The sequence below is a fragment of the Anabas testudineus genome, chromosome 2 (genome assembly GCF_900324465.2).
Source record: "Anabas testudineus chromosome 2, fAnaTes1.2, whole genome shotgun sequence".
In the NCBI taxonomy this organism is placed as follows: domain Eukaryota; kingdom Metazoa; phylum Chordata; class Actinopteri; order Anabantiformes; family Anabantidae; genus Anabas; species Anabas testudineus.
This window is the reverse complement of record NC_046611.1, coordinates 29,415,371-29,432,903: the sequence shown is the minus strand read 5'-3', so window position 1 is coordinate 29,432,903 and position 17,533 is coordinate 29,415,371. Positions and strand designations below refer to the sequence as shown.

Sequence of the window (17,533 nt, the reverse complement as noted above, 5' to 3'; positions counted from 1 at the left end):
AAGTTGCCACGCCACCATGTGGCTAGTTATGGAACTGCACATATTGAACTTATAGGTTAGGTATTAGAAACAACTGACTTTTAGTGAGTTAAGTGCCAACTATACTAAAGCCGGCACCTGCTGGAGTTCAGAAGACTCAGCAATCACACACATTGTCTTTAGGAAATACATATTCTAGTTGGTCTCGTGGCTCACAATAATACCACGAGCCTCTAACAGAAGCAGTTAGATCAACAAAGAGTTGATGCCATTGTGGAAATGGATACAAATGTGATTTTCAGTGCTATAAACAAATGCAGCAAAACTGCTTTTATTTGGTGCTGTGCATCACTAGAGGCAGCTTTACCACAACAAGGTGTAATTTACAGACTATGTGCTCATGCTGGGCAGGAGCTCTTTTATCACAGCTGAGAGACAGGCCCGCAGGGTGACGTTTGACAACTCAGGAGTTAGATCTGATGTCATTTGCACACTGAAATCTAAAGGAGAACTTTTTACTTTCACCAGTCAACCATCATACTGGTGACTTATCAGGTTTGTTTTTCTGCTATTAGTTGAACATATGCGTGTGCCTGCAGCAGATGGTGAACAGCTGCCTGCCTAAAATCCTCTGCAGCCTTCTGGCCATTCACAAACCTGCAAGGAGGACATTCAAAAACAGTGTTCAACTTTAAAAAAGAGAGAAGGCATCTCAATCACAACTCTGATGCAGTCATTTCACAAATGTTTTATAAGTTCTTTGCACATTTTAGCACGTTATATGTTCTTCTTGATAAAAGGCAGCATGCATGGGAACAACATGGAAAACAAATGTCAGTATCTAGAAACTATGAGACAACACAGTGTTTTCGTCCATGAAGGCAGAGCACTATACAAGTCGCTGTGTGTGCAGATGTTTCTGTTTGTGTTACTTTTGCCATCTGCGCATCTGGACGTATTGAGCAGCATACGAGTGCCTGCCGAACTGTTGGCTCTCCTCTATCTCTGATTCATACATCTCCTCCTCTTTCTCTTCTTCCTCTTCCTCTTCTTCCTCCTCCTCCTCCATGCCCCTCTGGCGCTGCAGGGTGCTGCGTGGCTGCAAATGACAGAAGGTGAGAATGGTCAGGTTCGCTGAGTGATGCCCTTCAGGCCTCAGTTCTGTGGAAGGTTTCATTAGGACTCACCCTCTGGGCTGTGATCGGGTACTGGCTGCGTTGTAGTCTGTGGTTTTGTGCTGCGGTGGACATCATCGTGGTCCTGAGGCTTTGGCTTTTAGGGGAGGCCAGAACAGAACCGGCATAGTGGCTCATGAGTGGAGAAGAGCGGCTGCTCAGAGCAGTGTCCAGATACCCAGACTCAGACATCTTGATCCGGCCACTGAACAGCTACAGAGACAGGTTTATTCCAAACACAGCTAGTTCCAGGATTTGTGCAAACACCCCTCCACCCACACACTTACCACGTGTTGTTAGTGAATGACTCTGGCCTAATAGCCTGACACTGCTACAGAGCACTGCAATCTACTGTAAATCTATTTTTCCAGTCAAAGTATTACTGTGGTGCCATCTAGTGGTAGTATGATGAATAGCACTGTGGAAATTACAAGAGCGCATTGTGTGTGTGTTCACCATGTAGTCTTGGTGCTGAGCAGGTAGTCTACTACCTGGTGCTGTTTCCAGCTGTATCACTAGCATAAGCTACCTCCAGATCCTTCTGGGGGTTCATCTCCTCCAGGTTGTGGTATGTGTGTGTATAGACCTCGAGCGCTTTAGCATGGAAGAGCATCTCCACTGTGATGAAGTCTGTGAAGATCTTCTGTCGGACACACAAAGCAGAGTGAGTCAAACACTGACACGCCACCTGCTGGAGAACGCAGTGTTCTCACAGATATAGGAAGACCAACGTGTTTTAGTGTGATTCACTTTGATATCGTCCAGTTTCTGTCTCTGGAAGTCTGTGATGCTGTCCTCCAGCTGTCTGATGCTGCGCTGGGCGTTGTGGGAGGACTTCTGAACATTGACTTCTGCCTGTCAGTTAACACAGTGAAGAAAGCTTCACCTCACCGTCTGCATGAGCTGCTCCAAGGGTCGGTAACGTGATGATAATCATGTGATGATCATAGAAACACTGGCCTTACCTGAGACTGAGAAAGTTATTGTCAAAGAAAATATTCCTTAATGTTACTGTAAACAGCTTCATGTCAACGCACAGTGTGTCAACATCATTACATAAATGTCACACACATAGACTGTGTTTGGCTGGTGCAGCATGGGTTTCTACTCACTCACTGCTTTGCCTAATATTGTTCAACAATAAATAAAACTGATGAAGGATACGATGCTCTGTCGATCTGCTGGGTTCCTCACGCGGAGTTTGTCCAGTTTCTGCAGCTCCTTCAACTCTTTGTTCAGATCGGTGCTTAGATTCTTCAGTTCTGCCTACAGGGTGGAAACGCTGCCAGCTCACATCAATCACATCACATGCAAAACACGTCACATTTGATATTCAGTGTGGTGTCACTGTCAAGGAATAGACACTGAGCTAATTAGGACCTTGAATTCTTGGAAGGACAATAAAGCTAAATGCCTGAAAAACACGAACTGTCAGTAAAACCTGACCAGACAGTTTGTAAAGAACAGGTGCTGGAAGAGGTGGAGTCATTTTCTAATCAGAGGTGTCCCGTGTTCACACCATCAACTAACATTTGATCTTCTTGCAGCTACGTCACTGTTAGTGAGACATCTTTATTCAAACGTACCCTTTTATTTTTGACAATGTCTCCATAGGCTTTTAATGGAGCAACGACTCTCGTCTCAAGTCTCTCTACCTGCAACAACAAAGAGTTCATCATGACATCCACATGTTCAAGGGTTTGTATGGGTGTGTGCATTACTTCAGTGTCCCTGACCTGAGCCTGCCTGTAGTCCTGAACCATGGCCAGGTCCTCTGCCAGGTTTTTCAGGCTGATCTGGAGCTCGGGGTCTTCTGTCCGGGAGAAGTCAAACAGCTGAACCACCAGAAGGTCTGCCTTGTCTCTGAGCTTGGCTGTCTTCCTGGTGTAGGCGGCCAGCAGGGAGCAGATGTCGCCCAGGTACTTCTCAGCATGTTTCAGCGTCTGCTCTATGCTCTTCACCTGGACATCCCTGCTGAAAAACCAAAAACCAAAAACTTCTCTGCTGTTTCCTTACAGGCCACTGTCTTTGTCTTTGTATGGGATCTAATCTTAAAGACCTCATAGTTCCATAATCTCCGTTCTCAGACTGCAGGTCTAGTAGCTCAGGTGACTCGGAACCATCTCTTATGCTGCTAGAGATTAGTCTGCTGGGGGAACTCTACTCTATCTGCAGCAGATCTGGCCCCCACTGTCGTCTCGTGCTGCTCAAGTGGGATTTTCTGGGTTATCTATATAGTTCTATACAGTTGTTCATGTTCTTACCATGAAATGTGATGCGCCTTGAGGTGATGTTTGCTGTGAATGTATAAGTATGGTGACCTGTATCTTTATATGTTTTGAACCCAGCTCCTCGCCTGTTATTATCTCTCGATAAGAGGAAAACATAAAAGCTCTGATTCCTACCTGGAGAAGAGGTTGTTCATCTTTGTTCGTCGTCCTCTGCTCTGTTGTTTGCCTCGGCTTATTCTCACCTGCACCAGGTAACAGCCCGTTGCCGTAGAAACACCAACAACAGATGGTGTCCTATGTTTGTGGGGGTGGTGTTAGTGATGACTTTAGCCACATGATGGCAGCAGAGTAATACTGTGAACCTGTGTCTGTGTCTGCTTGTACATGCTGCATAATTTCACCATGTGAGTTTATTCTGTCTATTGAACATAAACGAGACGAGAAGCACAAACACAGACTGCACCGTACAGTTTAACACCAGCACATGCAAAGGGCACTGATAATGCAGATTTCTTTGTTAACACTGTGCTTTCATATTTCTACTTCCTGTTTTTAATTAGATTCAGAGGAGTTGGTTAGTTCATCTGTTTTATTTCTGGGATCTTGTTAAACTGGTTTCTTCCCAGTAAGATTACAAAACACGATTTTCACACCAATTTTACAACATTTACTGTGAGAAGATTGATTGAACAGACAAATGTTGACCATCTTCACTGAATTCACCAACCATCTTTCTCTTTTTTGTTTTTGTCAGTCACAGACAAAAAAGATCTGCAGTGATGACAATGAGTATCAGTAAGAATAAGAAAGTTCACCGTTCATCAGTGGAGATACTTCAATCATGTGTCCATGTTTAAATGTAAAGTCAGAGGTCAATGCAAATCACATCTCTATCCTCGTTCTCTTCTGATTCCTCTGTTCAGCCCTTAATTAATGAAATGTTTCATCATTTTATTACTCACCTGTTCACCAGTTCTTCCCGCCTCCATTAGTCACCTGACTATCAATGGACGCTGCCTGCATTTGTCCTTTATGACTGTTGTTGTGGATTCAAACCGCCAGCCCGTCTCTGAAGGTGAACTTGACTCAGGTAAGACATGTCTTGTCCCCGCTCGCTGTGTCTGCTCCTGACTCCTGTTGCCTGTGTCAAAACTTTCAATGCTGACAAAAAGCAACAGTTCCAGGAACAAAACTGACAGCGTGTCCAAGTTTCAAGATAAAAAGAATATGTAGACTGAAGCCAGGCAGCGTACGGACAGGTGAATGTGAACTGCTGTTTTAGTGCTGGATGAGAGTTAGAGGTTCAGGTTCTGTATTTGTTGATCAGAAACAACATATGAATGTTTCCAGTCACTGAAAGTTGGACAGCACAGCAGAGGGAAAGTACAGTACATCTGTGTGTGTAGCCATGTACGAGTGGGACATCGTGGACATGCAGGCTGCTGACGTCCATCTATCAACACACTTTTTTGCTCACCGGGTGTGATAGAGGTGAGCTACTGCTGGGCACCATGATCATTCTGCAGCTCAGGACTTGAAACTGTTGTTCACACATCAATACTGCCACCTGCTGTTGATTCACTAGTCATGAAAACGTTCCAATCTAACACAGACCTTTGTTTTATCATGTTGTTGAGCCTGTGGAGTTCACTTCATTCTTACCTGACTGAACGGATTCAAGCAGCTCAAAAAGCAACTGATGAACTGCTGTTGGTTCCCAGAGTGATGTGCTCTGGGAACCGCTGACTTCTGAATGCTGCTTCTTAAATAGTTTTAAAAATGCTGCCATACTGAGGTACTGCACTACTGGAAGCATCACAAACAGTATGTTGCAAGTAGGAAAGAACAGAAAATATAATGCGAAGGAAACCGTCTGACTGTGACTAATACGATTGATTAATGTGACAGTCATCACTGACCATCACATGTTTATTCCTTCCAAACTTTAGTGAGGAGAGAATGAGTTAACAGAACAACAACATAGTGATGGCAAAAATGAAAATACCTTTATATTTATGTTAAATGTCACATATCACAAGAACTTGAAGGAGATTCTATGAAACGAATCCACTATTTATCCTTCAGCTGCAGGAAAACACATTTCCAAGTAGAGGGCTCACATTTACAATTTTCTTCCACGGTAAGTAAAGGCATCACAAGCCCTGTCCCCTTAAGGCCCACGGGGCTGTGTGCACTCTAGGTGAAGACACACACACTCTCACACAGAGAGACACAGTGAGAACAAGGTGAAGGTGAGTCCAAACTCATTTCATGTTTGATTTCAGTAAAGAAACAGAGCAGCACAGTGAACGAGGGGGGAGAGGGGGTGGGGGGGGGAGAAGATGCTTTTATTAGTAGATATGACATGTTATTTCCATTTCTTTGTAAATGTTCTGCCGCTGTCTTTAGATTTGTGTAAAGAAACAAGACACTGCATTTCTTAAAAGTTCTTTCATTCTTAAAAACTCCACTACAACTTTTTCTTTTTCACTTCACTTCACTTCTTAACTAACTACCCACCTCTGATCTGTCTCTCCAAGTTAACTTGGCCGTTTCTTCCTCTTCAGAAGCTGCTGACTCGGCTTTGTTATCTCTCTCAGCCTGCTGAACTCTTTCTGATCTGTCGTGCCTTGATAACGTTTGCAGCGCCTGTGTAACGCTTGAACTGATGCAGTTTGTCAGCATTTGTCTGTTTGTCTGTTGTCAGTGAGGCAGCTGCACATTGGAGGTCCACACTGCCTTTCTATTAATCCAGAGCATATAGAGAAGGCTTCTGCCTTTGTTATACAGTATGTGTCCTCCTAACTCAACACTGGCGTCATTCAAGTGTCTGAACAGAGTACTTATTAATGTTGTATTGAAAATAATTACATGAGCAAACAACCAACGTCAAACATTGGCAAGTGTTCTTTGTTTCTTCTCTTCTTTTCCTGCAGGAAGCAGCGATGTGGCGTTCAGGCTTCCTGCTGGCAGCGTTCACTGCATGTGTAGTCCCAGTCACTGGCTACAGTAACGGCAAGGTGTATGCCGCCTGTGGAGAAATGGTGCCTCAGCACGGCTATGAGGCCCGTCCAGACCCTGCTCCATACAGCATCACTGTGGACAAATCCACATTCAGTTATGGGGACAACATCACAGGTAGGCAGCTAAATGTTGACCGTCCACTGTGAGGACAAACTCGCTCTCTTGTTGATAGACACCCTCCTTTCTTCTTATTCTTCATCCACAGTATCTCTACAAGTGGCCTCTTCCACAGTCACATTCTTTAAGGGATTCCTGATAGAAGCGCGGGACGCTGGGAATTTGAGTCTTTTAGCAGGTGGATTCTTCATCCTGACGGACCCTCGTCGATCCCAGCTGCTGCAGTGTGGCCAAACACAGGTAGAACAGGAGCTCACTAATTCCTCATGAACCAGCTGTAATGTTACTGAACCCTGTGTTCAGCTCTGCAGCAGCACAGAGCTCATGATGTGTCTGCTGCTGTTTGCGGGTTTAATTCCAACTTGTTTAAATGTTTGTCTGATGAAATTGTTACAAACAGAAGAGAGATAGGGGAACACTCTGTGGCTATTCTGGACATAAATATATAGACTCCCCTCCAAAAGTATTGGAACAGTGAGGCCAGTTAGATAAGATAAGAATATAAAACAACAGATCAACATTACAGCTTTTATTTCCAGCTGTTTACATCTGGATCCAATACACAATGCAAAGGATAGCAGCTTTTGTTTGAAGCCACCCATTTTTCACAACACAAGCCTTTCACCAAACAAGTGTGAAACTCTGTCATCAGCCTCTTACTGCACATAATTATTAGCTACTGTATCGGCCTGACACCTAAGTATGGATAAACACCGCTGGGTTTAATGATGTCATTCTCTGTGTGTGGTCCTGTGAATTGCTGTCATTTGAAGGGATCTGGTGTGAGCCACAGGAGCAGCGCTAAAAAAACTCACATGCAGGCTGTGTGGCAATCACCAAAGAACCCTCCACAACGAGTCCAGTTCCTGTGAGTATCTATTATGCTCTCGAGCTGCGTTTGAGTGCATGATTGAGCTGAAGTACAGACCCTCACCTTACTGCACGTTGACGCTGTACAGTATGTGTGATTCAGTTAAAGGGTTTTCCAGCAAACAGGTTTTCAAACATGCTTACAGCCTGTAGCTGCTCCTAGTTTATGTTAGTTTCTAGGAGTTATATATTTTCTGCTTCAGATTCTCAACGCGTCTTTGCTTTTGTCATTGCAGTGTGACAGTGGTGCATGAGTATAAAGTGTTTTGGGTGAGGATTGCGAGTCCTGTGGTGTCTCTGAGCGGAGCCACTGCTGCTCCGGTCACTGCTGCTCCGGTCACTGCTGCTCCTCCTCAAACCACCAGCCCCGCTGCTCTGACCACACCGGTCAGTGTCTGACATCATCACAGACTACAAACAATGATGACTAGACAGGATTTTAAATGATTTTGAACCGCCTGTAATCCAGTCTGAATGTGGGTCCTATTCCATGTTTTCCTTTACCTGAGCTGTGTATGAAATATAAGATACAAACTGAAATGATCTGAACTAAGACTTCCCTCTAGTGAGAATCTGCTCAAAGGAACGTCTGTTCAAAACAAAGATGGTAACAACATATCTGAACTGTTGTCTTCTTCCTCCTCAGTTTAGCTCAGTGGGGTGCGGCCACAGTAAATCCTGCCTCAGAGACCCAGTGGGCTGTCACCCACAGTCAGACCCCCACTGTTTCTTTTTGTCATTTACCACTGATGAAGCAGGGCGGAGTGTGATGTTTGAACTCAGTGGACCTGCTGAAGGTTACGTGTCCTTCGCCTTGTCGCTCGACAAATGGATGGTGAGTTTCTTCATGACATGCACTTTAACTTTGAAAGTTGTCGATCAATCAAAACTATTCGTTGCTTTACTACTTTGTAAGTTTCCTGTAACACGTTACTTGGGCTGCACAAACCTGTAACTAAGGATCATGTAGTTATTATTCCTCCTCACTCCTTCCTCAGTAACTACTCACTACCTTTTTTTATGGACTGCATTGTGAATTGTTACCCATGTACGTATGTACACGTTTCTGTCTGTGCAGGGAAATGATGACGTTTATCTGTGTGTGAATGACGGCAGCAGAGTTACCATCAGTCCTGCTTATGTCTCTGGAAGAAAACACCCCGAGCTGGCAAAAGAGGTACAATCTGATTATCATCAATAAGAATTGTGTATTTAAATTTCCAACAGTCAGTTGTCAGTGTTGACCTCTCTGTTTCCAGGACTCTCTGTGGGATAAGGCCTGGAGACTGGCGGATGGCGTCATCCAGTGTCGTTTTCGAAGAAACTTTGTCCTACCCCACAGGTTCAACCTAAACCAGAGCTACTTCCTGTTTCTTGCACATGGTAAATCTGACCAAGGTAAGTCTTAAGCTGGAGGTTCAGCTGATTAATCATCAAATAGTGTAGTTGACACTTAAGTTAGCATGCTGAACAACTGCTTCCGTATTTCCACCATCAAATACACAATGAAGGCCATTTAGGACGTGGACTGTAAGACAGGTGGAGCTGGAAGCAAAGTTAATGTTGACTTGTCAGTCTACGCTTCAGGACTTGTGGTCATGGCTTCTGGCTAGTGACTCAAATACTGGTGGAAAAAATGACTCCTTAGGGTGACTAGTCTCACCTTCAGAAGAGCAGGGTCACTGGTTATTTGTGATGAAAATGTTGTTAGGGGATTAGAGTGAGGTTTAGGGTTGGCATCCAACCAGGATACCTCATGGACCCCTCCCCAATTATGGTTTTCTGGACAAGTCTAATCTCTGGGGATTACTGTACTGTACATGTCACATGGCACGAGCATGCCTCATAACCCCCAGGTGGCACTGGAAAAATGAGCAGTGGAGATACAGTATCTGCAGCACCTTACTAAGTCTGCCTAGAGATAAATAAAGTTCACTATCTGTATTACTGCTTTCTCAGACTCTTAATCCCCTAATATTTGTTTAACCTCACACCACCCACTCTTTGGCCCCTTGTCACACTACTTCACTGACTGCTGGTACTGTGAAAAGCTAGAAGAATAATGAACTGTCCGTTAGACTCTGTGTCATAGTTAGTTTGTCTGTGTCATGTTTGAGTTGGGAACATTGGATGATTGGAAGATGGGGAAGCTTCATTTCTTGTGTGTAACCTTCCTTGAGTTATTAATTGGTGTTTCATTTTCCGTGTGTGTTATATATATTATATTGAGCTGCTGAGCTCAGTCACTGTAGATCAGCTGGTGTTCTCCGCGTGTGTTGCTGTATTCATGGAAACACATTGAACAAGACTCAGGTGGCCTTGGTTGTTCACACCTCCGGTCATGTGTGTTTCAATCTGACTGGTCATGCCTACTTGCATGACTCACATCACTGAGAATAGCATACATTGCTTCCTCTTAAACTACCAATGAAAACAATGGTACACTTCTCAAACTTTGTGTGTGTATTCATTTATACATTCAGTTCCATGTTGTCAAACCTTTGTCCTCTACAGGTTTAATCCACAGACACAGTCGTCAGCCTCTCATCTCCACCAGTCAGGTGGTGATTACTGGACATCCAGAAGATCTAAGTGGCTCCCGATCTCCCCTGCTGATCAAGTTTCATGGTTGGCTGACGAGCATCTTCTGTTACACACTGTAGGACTAGTGTAAACTCTGTATATTACAAAGATTATTAACATGAAGATTAAGGCAAAACTGTCTTGTCCCACAAACAGTTTTTTCTACTCTTGGACAAAATGTAAAATTAGTTCTAGAGGTTTTATTTATTTCCACTGCTGTTCAAAAGTTTAGGGGTCATTTAGAAATTTGTTTTGAAAGAAAAGGTGATTTTTCACCAAACTGACCAGGAATACTGTAGAGACATGGTTTATAATGGCTACTGTAGCTAGAAGGGCTGTTATTTAATGGCATATTGTCTTTAATGAAGGTTTATCAGTTGAAAAGGGTCACTAGTCATTAGAAATCCCTTTTATGTTAGTACAACTGAAAACGTGAACCTTCACACTATAAATAAATTCACAACCTTGTCTCCTAAAAATTTGTTTTTGTAGCAAATTTACTCAAATAATGAACATGTTCCAAGGAAATGTGTTTTTTAATGACTGAAAGTCTGCAATAATTAATGGAAGACAAGCTGCAATGAGGTGGTTTATGTAGATGGAGGGTGTATAATGCACAGGACTGGCAGAGTCCCATGTGTGGTTAGGGTTCAGGCGAGAAGAAGGTCATTCTCTATGAACATTTAAAAATATTTGCAACTTGTCATTTACATTAATTGTAAACGTACCCTTCACTAACTTAATATGACGGTTAATGCAGTTGCATAATTAAAATACTTAAAATAGCAGTTTGGTTGCATAAGAATGTGAAGTGATTTCAGGAGACAGTGTTCAAATGAAATTTCGTTTCAACATTGCTGTATTTCAGCAAACTAAAGAGGAGCCCTCCTTTAGAGGCATGATTTGGTGCAATTACATGCGTTTGTATAGACAAAGCTGGTTATCTGGTTAAGGAACGGGTTTAATGAAAGTTGCACCATAGAAATCCATCACATAGGGTTCTCCTCAGTTTTTGGCAGATCTTATGTTGGACTGCCGATGCCAGTAGACTGTGGGAATTACGCCATGATTCTGCCACACGCTATTCCCTGCTGCTGGCCTATTTTTGTTCTTTCATTCACTGTGACAGAGACGACTGTGTTGGAGCAGAACGTTTCCTAGAGATGTCTGTATGTACTGTAGCATACATGACTGAATATCTAACTGAAAAGCAACATGACTGAACCTTTCTTCAGCTTGTTGATGTCTTCACTATGAGCAATTGTTTTGCAGCAACATAAACTGATCAACCACAGTTTTTGTTGAGGTGTCTCTATAGACTCTCAGACTCTATAGACTATATAAAGACTCAGCAGTAACAAAATATGAATGAACACTTGTTCAGAATCTAAAATATAAATTCAAATAATAACAGAACAGTCATAGTTTAATCAACTACGACCGCTGTATATGATCTCTACATCCAGATATTTGGTGCACACATTGACTAATAACTCATATTTCTCATGTCGGCCCCAAATAACAACAAACCAGTTGATAGTACCTGTGTCCTGTGTCCACAGGTGTGTTAATGCTCACTGTCTGGATGTGGATAGTGAGCACAGCCGTCCTCATTGCTCGCCACTACAAGCACTTGTGGCCTGACACAGCTCTGCTGGGACAAAGGCCTTGGTTTCAGGTGACAGCACCAATCTATGTATTACAATGACAATTAAAACACACTTCTAACATGGGATACACTCTGAAAAGCATTTTAATGATGGTAAAAATAGTGATCCAATTTTTATTGAGGATTTAAACATTCCCCCTCCTGTCTTCTCTCTGCAGCTCCATAGAACCATGATGGTGTTGGCTGTGATCCTAACTGGTGTGGCCTTCACCCTGCCGTTCATTTACAGGAGGGGTTGGAGTAAGGTAAGTGCGTGTTGTGTGCATATGGTTGGACCTCCTCTATGCTTGTCCACCTGTCTCTCCATCTGTCTCACTCGGTCTTTCCTGTAGAGCCTCAGATCTTGGACCAATATCTCAGTTTTACGCACTGGATGTCTCGTTATCTAACTGAGAGATTCGCCATCACAAGACTGAGGGAGTGACTAGTAATGTGCTGGTTGTAGTAGTCAGGTTTGTGTGTGTGTGTCCTCACACTGGTGATCAGTGTGTGATTACCATGATGACATGATGTCATTTTTATGTTGGACAAGTTAATCAGAAGGTAGCCTCTTCCTCACTAAATCAAACTTTAGTTCTCCTGAGAAAAACCTTTTACTGCTGTGAACAAACTTGTAGCTAACATTGTGTTTGTATTCTACCCTTGAGACACACTGTTGTGTGTGTGTGTGTGTGTGTGTGAATGACTCAGCCATATTAATCACATGCTGTTCTGCAGTGTGAGTGACACACTGCTGAATCCATGCAAGCATTTGTTCATCCTGACTCACCGCAGAGACTGAGCTTTCAGGACAGACACCAACAGAATTTATCTGCAGTTGTTTTTTTCCTCTTTTCCACCGGCTGCACTGTTTAATTATTAATGTGATCAGAGTGTGTATGATATGCAGGTGAGCGGTGCATCCTACTGGTTGGACTGAAATGTAACAAACGCGCCGCATGGAACTTTGAAGAATCCCAGCTGTGGAGGACATTTTGGAGAAACGTCCTATCTAGTTGAATTCAAGTCTGAAATTTTTAGTTTTAATAGGTTTCTGAGTCAGTAAAGAGCAGTTTAAAGACACTAAATATGATACACAAGAAACAGGTATTTAGTGCTGACAATAAAAGTGTAGACCTTCGTCCTTTCCCCAAATTGATCAAATGTGTTTAATTACTAAATACATATACAGGAAGTCACTAAAAGTAAAACCATCAAATTGTAATAATCATGCACACAACAGTAGCAAATGCATCAGATGGACATCGAAGACATTTCTTGTTGACTTGCTCTAGCCCTGCTGTCACTCAGCCACTCACAAACCTTGTTGCCATGTCACGATGCTATGTGTCGAGTCTCGCTTCGGACCAAAGTACCAGTGTGAAACGTGTGTCAAGCGTGGACTCTCAAGCATTTTCAGCGTACAGTGAAATCTGATAAATAGGTTTTACTATTAAATTTGTGAGTCGATGTAAAAATGGAAGTTTCAGTTCAAATTTCACTGTTAGCAGCATAATGATTATCCCAGGTCACACTTAAGCATTCAAATGACCTGCTGACTGGAAACAAAGAAGATTATTAAGTTTTTATTTTCAGCTCTTTACATTAATGCTCAAAGCAGCTCAGTGATCAGTCCATAACCCTGTTCCTAACTTTGATCTGCAGTGGCCTCTAGGTGTCTATCTTTCCCCATGACAAACCAACAGGGCTGAATCTAACAGGGAGACATCAGGAGCTACCACTGAGCACTATGTGTGTTTTTCAGACAGTCAAACAAACTTGTTTTGTGCAAACTGACATTGCTTGCACACACAGTAAAGTATTTATGACCACATGAGTGTGAATTGAGGCAGAGTCACTGACTTTGTTCAAACATGTTTTGTTTTTGGTTTGGCACTGATGTAGCGTTCAGATACCACCTGCTGGGTCTATTCTTCCTCACAGGGCTTTTGAGACTCATTAGGTTGGAAAACATTTTCCCTTCTGCTAGATAAGGGCCTCAGGTCACTTTACTTTTAATGGATTCCACGTCTGAAAATATCACAAGATGCAAAATGACTTATACATATTGAGAAATCTTTTTAATGTTGCTTGTTTTAAATGTGTTACTTCTGTAGTTTTGTCCATTAGAATAACACTGTATACATATAAAATTATAAAATGATTCTTTAAAGGCCTGCAGCAGCAGCAGCAGCAGCAGCAGCAGCAGCAGCAGCAGCAGTCATATTTAGCAGAAGTACATGTGGAAGTCATTGTAACTAAGTCGTTCTAGCTCTAGTAAAAATATTTGTTGATATTTTCCTGCCAGTGTACTAGAACATTTTACTACGTCACTATCTAAAGTCAGAATATCACTGCATGTCATCTTCTCTTTCATCATAGCGTGCAGGCGCTCACCCTTACCTAGGCTGTGCTGTAATGGCTCTGTGTGTCATCCAGCCAATTATGGCGATTGTCAGACCAGCCCCAGAGTCCTCCAGGTAAGACCTCAAACCACATTTTAACAACCACACGACTTGCTCATCACTGTCCCAAATAAGTGGATTTTAGCCTCCTTCAGTCCGGTGAGAAGCAGCCATATGATTTTAAATAGACCCATGTTAGCAGAAGTCATGCCAGGTCCTGTCTGTTTGCATCTGCAGGAGGATCATCTTCAACTGGCTGCACTTTGGTGCAGGCACTGCTGCTCAGATACTCGCTGGTAAGGAGAGTGAATAGAAGGTATATTGTTTTGGAGAAATTCTATGTAATTGCATACAAACTATGTGTCACACATTATGTGATGAGATTGATTTCATGCTTTATGCTGTATCACCAGAGTGACAAAAAAAAACAGGAATATTCTTCACCCAGATTCACGCTGTGAGTAGTTTGGTCAGGCTGGTAATCAGGTGATAAAGGGAATCTACAGTAAAAGAGGCCGGGCCCATTGTTAGCAGCACATTTGCAGCAGTTCTACATCTGCACTGCAACAATCCATTTCTTTACATGGTGCAAGAATCAATGCAAATCAAGTTCTATTTATAAAGCCCAAATGTATTTTATAACCTATTTGCCCCAAGGAGCTGTACATTCAGTACAGGACCTCTGTCCGTACACCTTTGAGTCAGATAAGGAAAAGCTTTCTCCAGAAACTTTAACTGTAAAAATATGTTAAGTAAAGGCATATTACTATTAATATACAAAAACAATCTGAAGAATTGATGCTATTTAGACCAGTTAAAGGACGATTCCATGAAATGAAATCCATGAATGCTTCCATGTTATTCTCAACATGGTACAGTCTAATTTCCCCTTTGCTACCAGGAGCCTTGGAATCTCCTTTTTGCCGTTTGACAGTCTGGGACCTGGTGGTGAAATGGCCTGGAGCCCATAAAAACATTGGCTAATAGATAACCTATTTGAAATATTATGAACACGTTCATTTGGCCAGATGTCTGATAATTGTGTGGCTATTTTTTGCCATGTGTGAATTCTTTCCAGAAATTATTATGTGTAAGTTGGTGAAGATTAATTTAATGTAGCCATAAGGTCAAATGCCACATAATGCATGGAGGAGTTGTGCATAGTATACATGCACAACTAGAGCAACAACTCTATTTTGATGCTTTGATGTAACAAAGTCATTGAAATGGAGGTACTGTTCTCTTGTGTCCAATGCACAACCTGCTTTCTGCACAGCTAGTCCATTACACTGCATGGATTTTTGTTACACTCTCATTTTCTGCCATGATACAGTACATTTAGCTAATGGTCAGTGTTTTGGATAACACGTCCATGTTGTCACATCACCTCCATATAAAGTGCTTTGTGAATGTGCACGATGCATTATGTGTTCATGATGTAGATGTTGTTCACTCACTAAAACTTCAGACATCAGACCCTGACTTGTTCTCTCTCTCTCTTCCAGCGGCGTGTATGTTCTTGGGTGCTGCTCAGCAAGCCTTGCTGTTACCCAGTCTCTGGTGCCCCGCACTGTTGACTGGCTGGCTGTTGTGGATCGTGTTGGTAGACCTGCTGCTGCTAATCCACTCTTGTAGACTCAGAAGTAGAGGTATAAAAGCCACTGTTACTGTAATATATGTTGCACAGTGCAAGTGAAATAACTTAATCAGAGCTGAGATGATGGAGATTGTGGTGATATCACTGCAATGCACTGCTCTTTTAAATTCATGTGACATGATGATGTTCACAGTAGCTGTATACTGCACTAGTAAGCTACCTTACTACCTACTCGTCCTCACTGGCTTCCCACTCACAAACACTGCCGAATATGTTCATCAAATTCACCCATGGCACCAGCACACTCTTCAATATATGCTTTTAATTTCCTCTCCTGATAGCTGAGGATTAGTGCCTTGTATCTGTAGTAAACACTTGCTATTACTTGTTTGTTTCAATTAGCAATGGGTGCTGCTGCTGCCAGGAAATCAATTGTTCTGTTCCAACGCATTATAACTACAGCAAAAAGTGATTAGGGTGTGTGTGTCTGTGCATGTGTGTGTGTCAGAGGTGGGTGTATAAACATGGGTGTAAGTGAAGGAAAATGCTAAATAGGTTGGAAATGTCAACCATCTGCATTATTCTCTTAATGCAAGACCTTCTGTAATGCGAACTCTGTAATGGCAAGGCTGTGTTACTTCACTGTAGTATAAGTTTTGTACATTACAATGTTCTGAACAGATTTAAATAATCAGTTATTTATTTTTGTCTTTGCCTATCTCTGATTTTTGTCTCTGACTAAATGTCACACATGTATCCACAGGAAACACCAGTGATGACAAAGAGAAGATTTTGTTTGCGCAGTTAGAGAGGCGGCAGCACGGAGAGGTGACACATGAAGCCACACTTTGCTTTCTATTTTTTCCTTAACTTTATTCATTGTTATTATATTTTTAAACATAATTTCTTTTCTCGCAATTTCTTTTAGATCTCGCAAGTCAAGAAGACGGTGTTGGTGGTCTTTCTAATAGGAAATACAGGGTTCCTGACCGCATTTATAAAAGCCATTGGAAGTCTGTAATTATCACAAAGGATCATAATCTATAAGAAGGTGATCATTGTTCTATATAAAGTATATATTTATATATGTTATTCAGTGATGATTTATACTACTTTCAACTACAATATGCAGCAAGCTAGTGGACTATGAAACTCAATCAATCGGCTCTGCTCTGTTACACTCTGCCTTTCAGGTAGCAGTGATTATTTAATTACAATAAATAAGATGGTACCACTGAAGCAAAAATAACTGACCTTCTCTGATTGGTTAGAGGGTTGAGCCTCACTCAAAAACCTTTAGAAGGGGAAACCTCTGCACTGCAGCCAGACTGTGCAGTGAGTCTGTGTCACAGAAGAATTTTATGATAACATCTGTCCACATCTGTCCTTTAAAATGGATTCGTCACATCCAAGCATGCACTTGCCATAGCATTGTTTTAAAAAGCTTATGCAATGTCACCACTTTTATTTCCATCCAGAGTTGAATTCATTTGCTGCCAAGATCTTGTACTGATGGTGGAGTCTCCAGAGCATCCACCTCTCAGTGGGGTTAGGACCTGAACTCTGTGAAGGACACTTTGAGCCCCACTGAATCCTGGCATCATCATCTTGGAATATTAATCACTGCAATAATTATTCACTAGAAGGTTCTTACCTATATTCTTAGTGAATTATACATACAGTGTAGTTGTTCATTCTTATCAGCTGACACTGTACCACCCATCAGCGGTCAAAAAACAAACAAAAAACAAACTGTGAGAAAGGTTTGATTCATCAATGCAATGTAGAAATAATTAGAATAGAGATAGAAATAGTCAGTCTAGTTTTAGTGGGGTTTAAATTGAGCAGTTAAAAAAAAGCCTAAAAACAATAAAACAATCAATAGTATCTGAACATGGCCTCTG

General features: G+C 42.1%; 2 protein-coding genes across 9 annotated transcripts; one reads left to right on the top strand and one right to left on the bottom strand.

Annotated features, from left to right (window-relative positions):
- Window positions 1-714: 714 nt before the first annotated feature.
- On the bottom strand, window positions 715-3,630 carry LOC113163779 (protein FAM92B-like). Of its 3 annotated transcripts, none has more exons than XM_026362739.1 (9): window positions 3,560-3,630; window positions 2,891-3,128; window positions 2,741-2,809; window positions 2,319-2,420; window positions 2,120-2,125; window positions 1,905-2,009; window positions 1,684-1,797; window positions 1,167-1,367; window positions 715-1,078 (listed from the first exon to the last, which is right to left on the bottom strand). In XM_026362739.1, the coding sequence occupies exons 1-9, from the start codon at window positions 3,577-3,579 to the stop codon at window positions 908-910; spliced, it is 1,026 nt and encodes a 341-aa protein (XP_026218524.1). In that variant the 5' UTR covers window positions 3,580-3,630; the 3' UTR covers window positions 715-907. The 3 variants fall into 3 exon arrangements, with proteins under 3 accessions (XP_026218524.1, XP_026218526.1, XP_026218525.1); XM_026362741.1 differs by having other exon boundaries at window positions 1,684-1,794; XM_026362740.1 differs by having other exon boundaries at window positions 2,891-3,125; window positions 3,560-3,626.
- A 763-nt stretch (window positions 3,631-4,393) lies between these two features.
- Window positions 4,394-17,516, top strand: frrs1b (ferric-chelate reductase 1b). Of its 6 annotated transcripts, none has more exons than XM_026362736.1 (18): window positions 4,414-4,475; window positions 4,736-4,876; window positions 6,322-6,523; window positions 6,615-6,766; window positions 7,300-7,394; window positions 7,633-7,783; window positions 8,043-8,231; window positions 8,475-8,573; window positions 8,656-8,794; window positions 9,911-10,024; window positions 11,542-11,657; window positions 11,807-11,893; window positions 14,010-14,107; window positions 14,270-14,328; window positions 15,538-15,681; window positions 16,393-16,457; window positions 16,558-16,680; window positions 17,108-17,516. In XM_026362736.1, exons 3-17 carry the CDS (start codon window positions 6,331-6,333, stop codon window positions 16,648-16,650), a joined length of 1,794 nt encoding a protein of 597 aa, XP_026218521.1. In that variant the 5' UTR covers window positions 4,414-4,475; window positions 4,736-4,876; window positions 6,322-6,330; the 3' UTR covers window positions 16,651-16,680; window positions 17,108-17,516. The 6 variants fall into 6 exon arrangements, with proteins under 6 accessions (XP_026218520.1, XP_026218521.1, XP_026218522.1 ...); XM_026362737.1 differs by lacking the exon at window positions 4,414-4,475 and adding an exon at window positions 4,486-4,644; XM_026362735.1 differs by lacking the exon at window positions 4,736-4,876 and having other exon boundaries at window positions 4,394-4,475.
- Window positions 17,517-17,533: the final 17 nt, after the last annotated feature.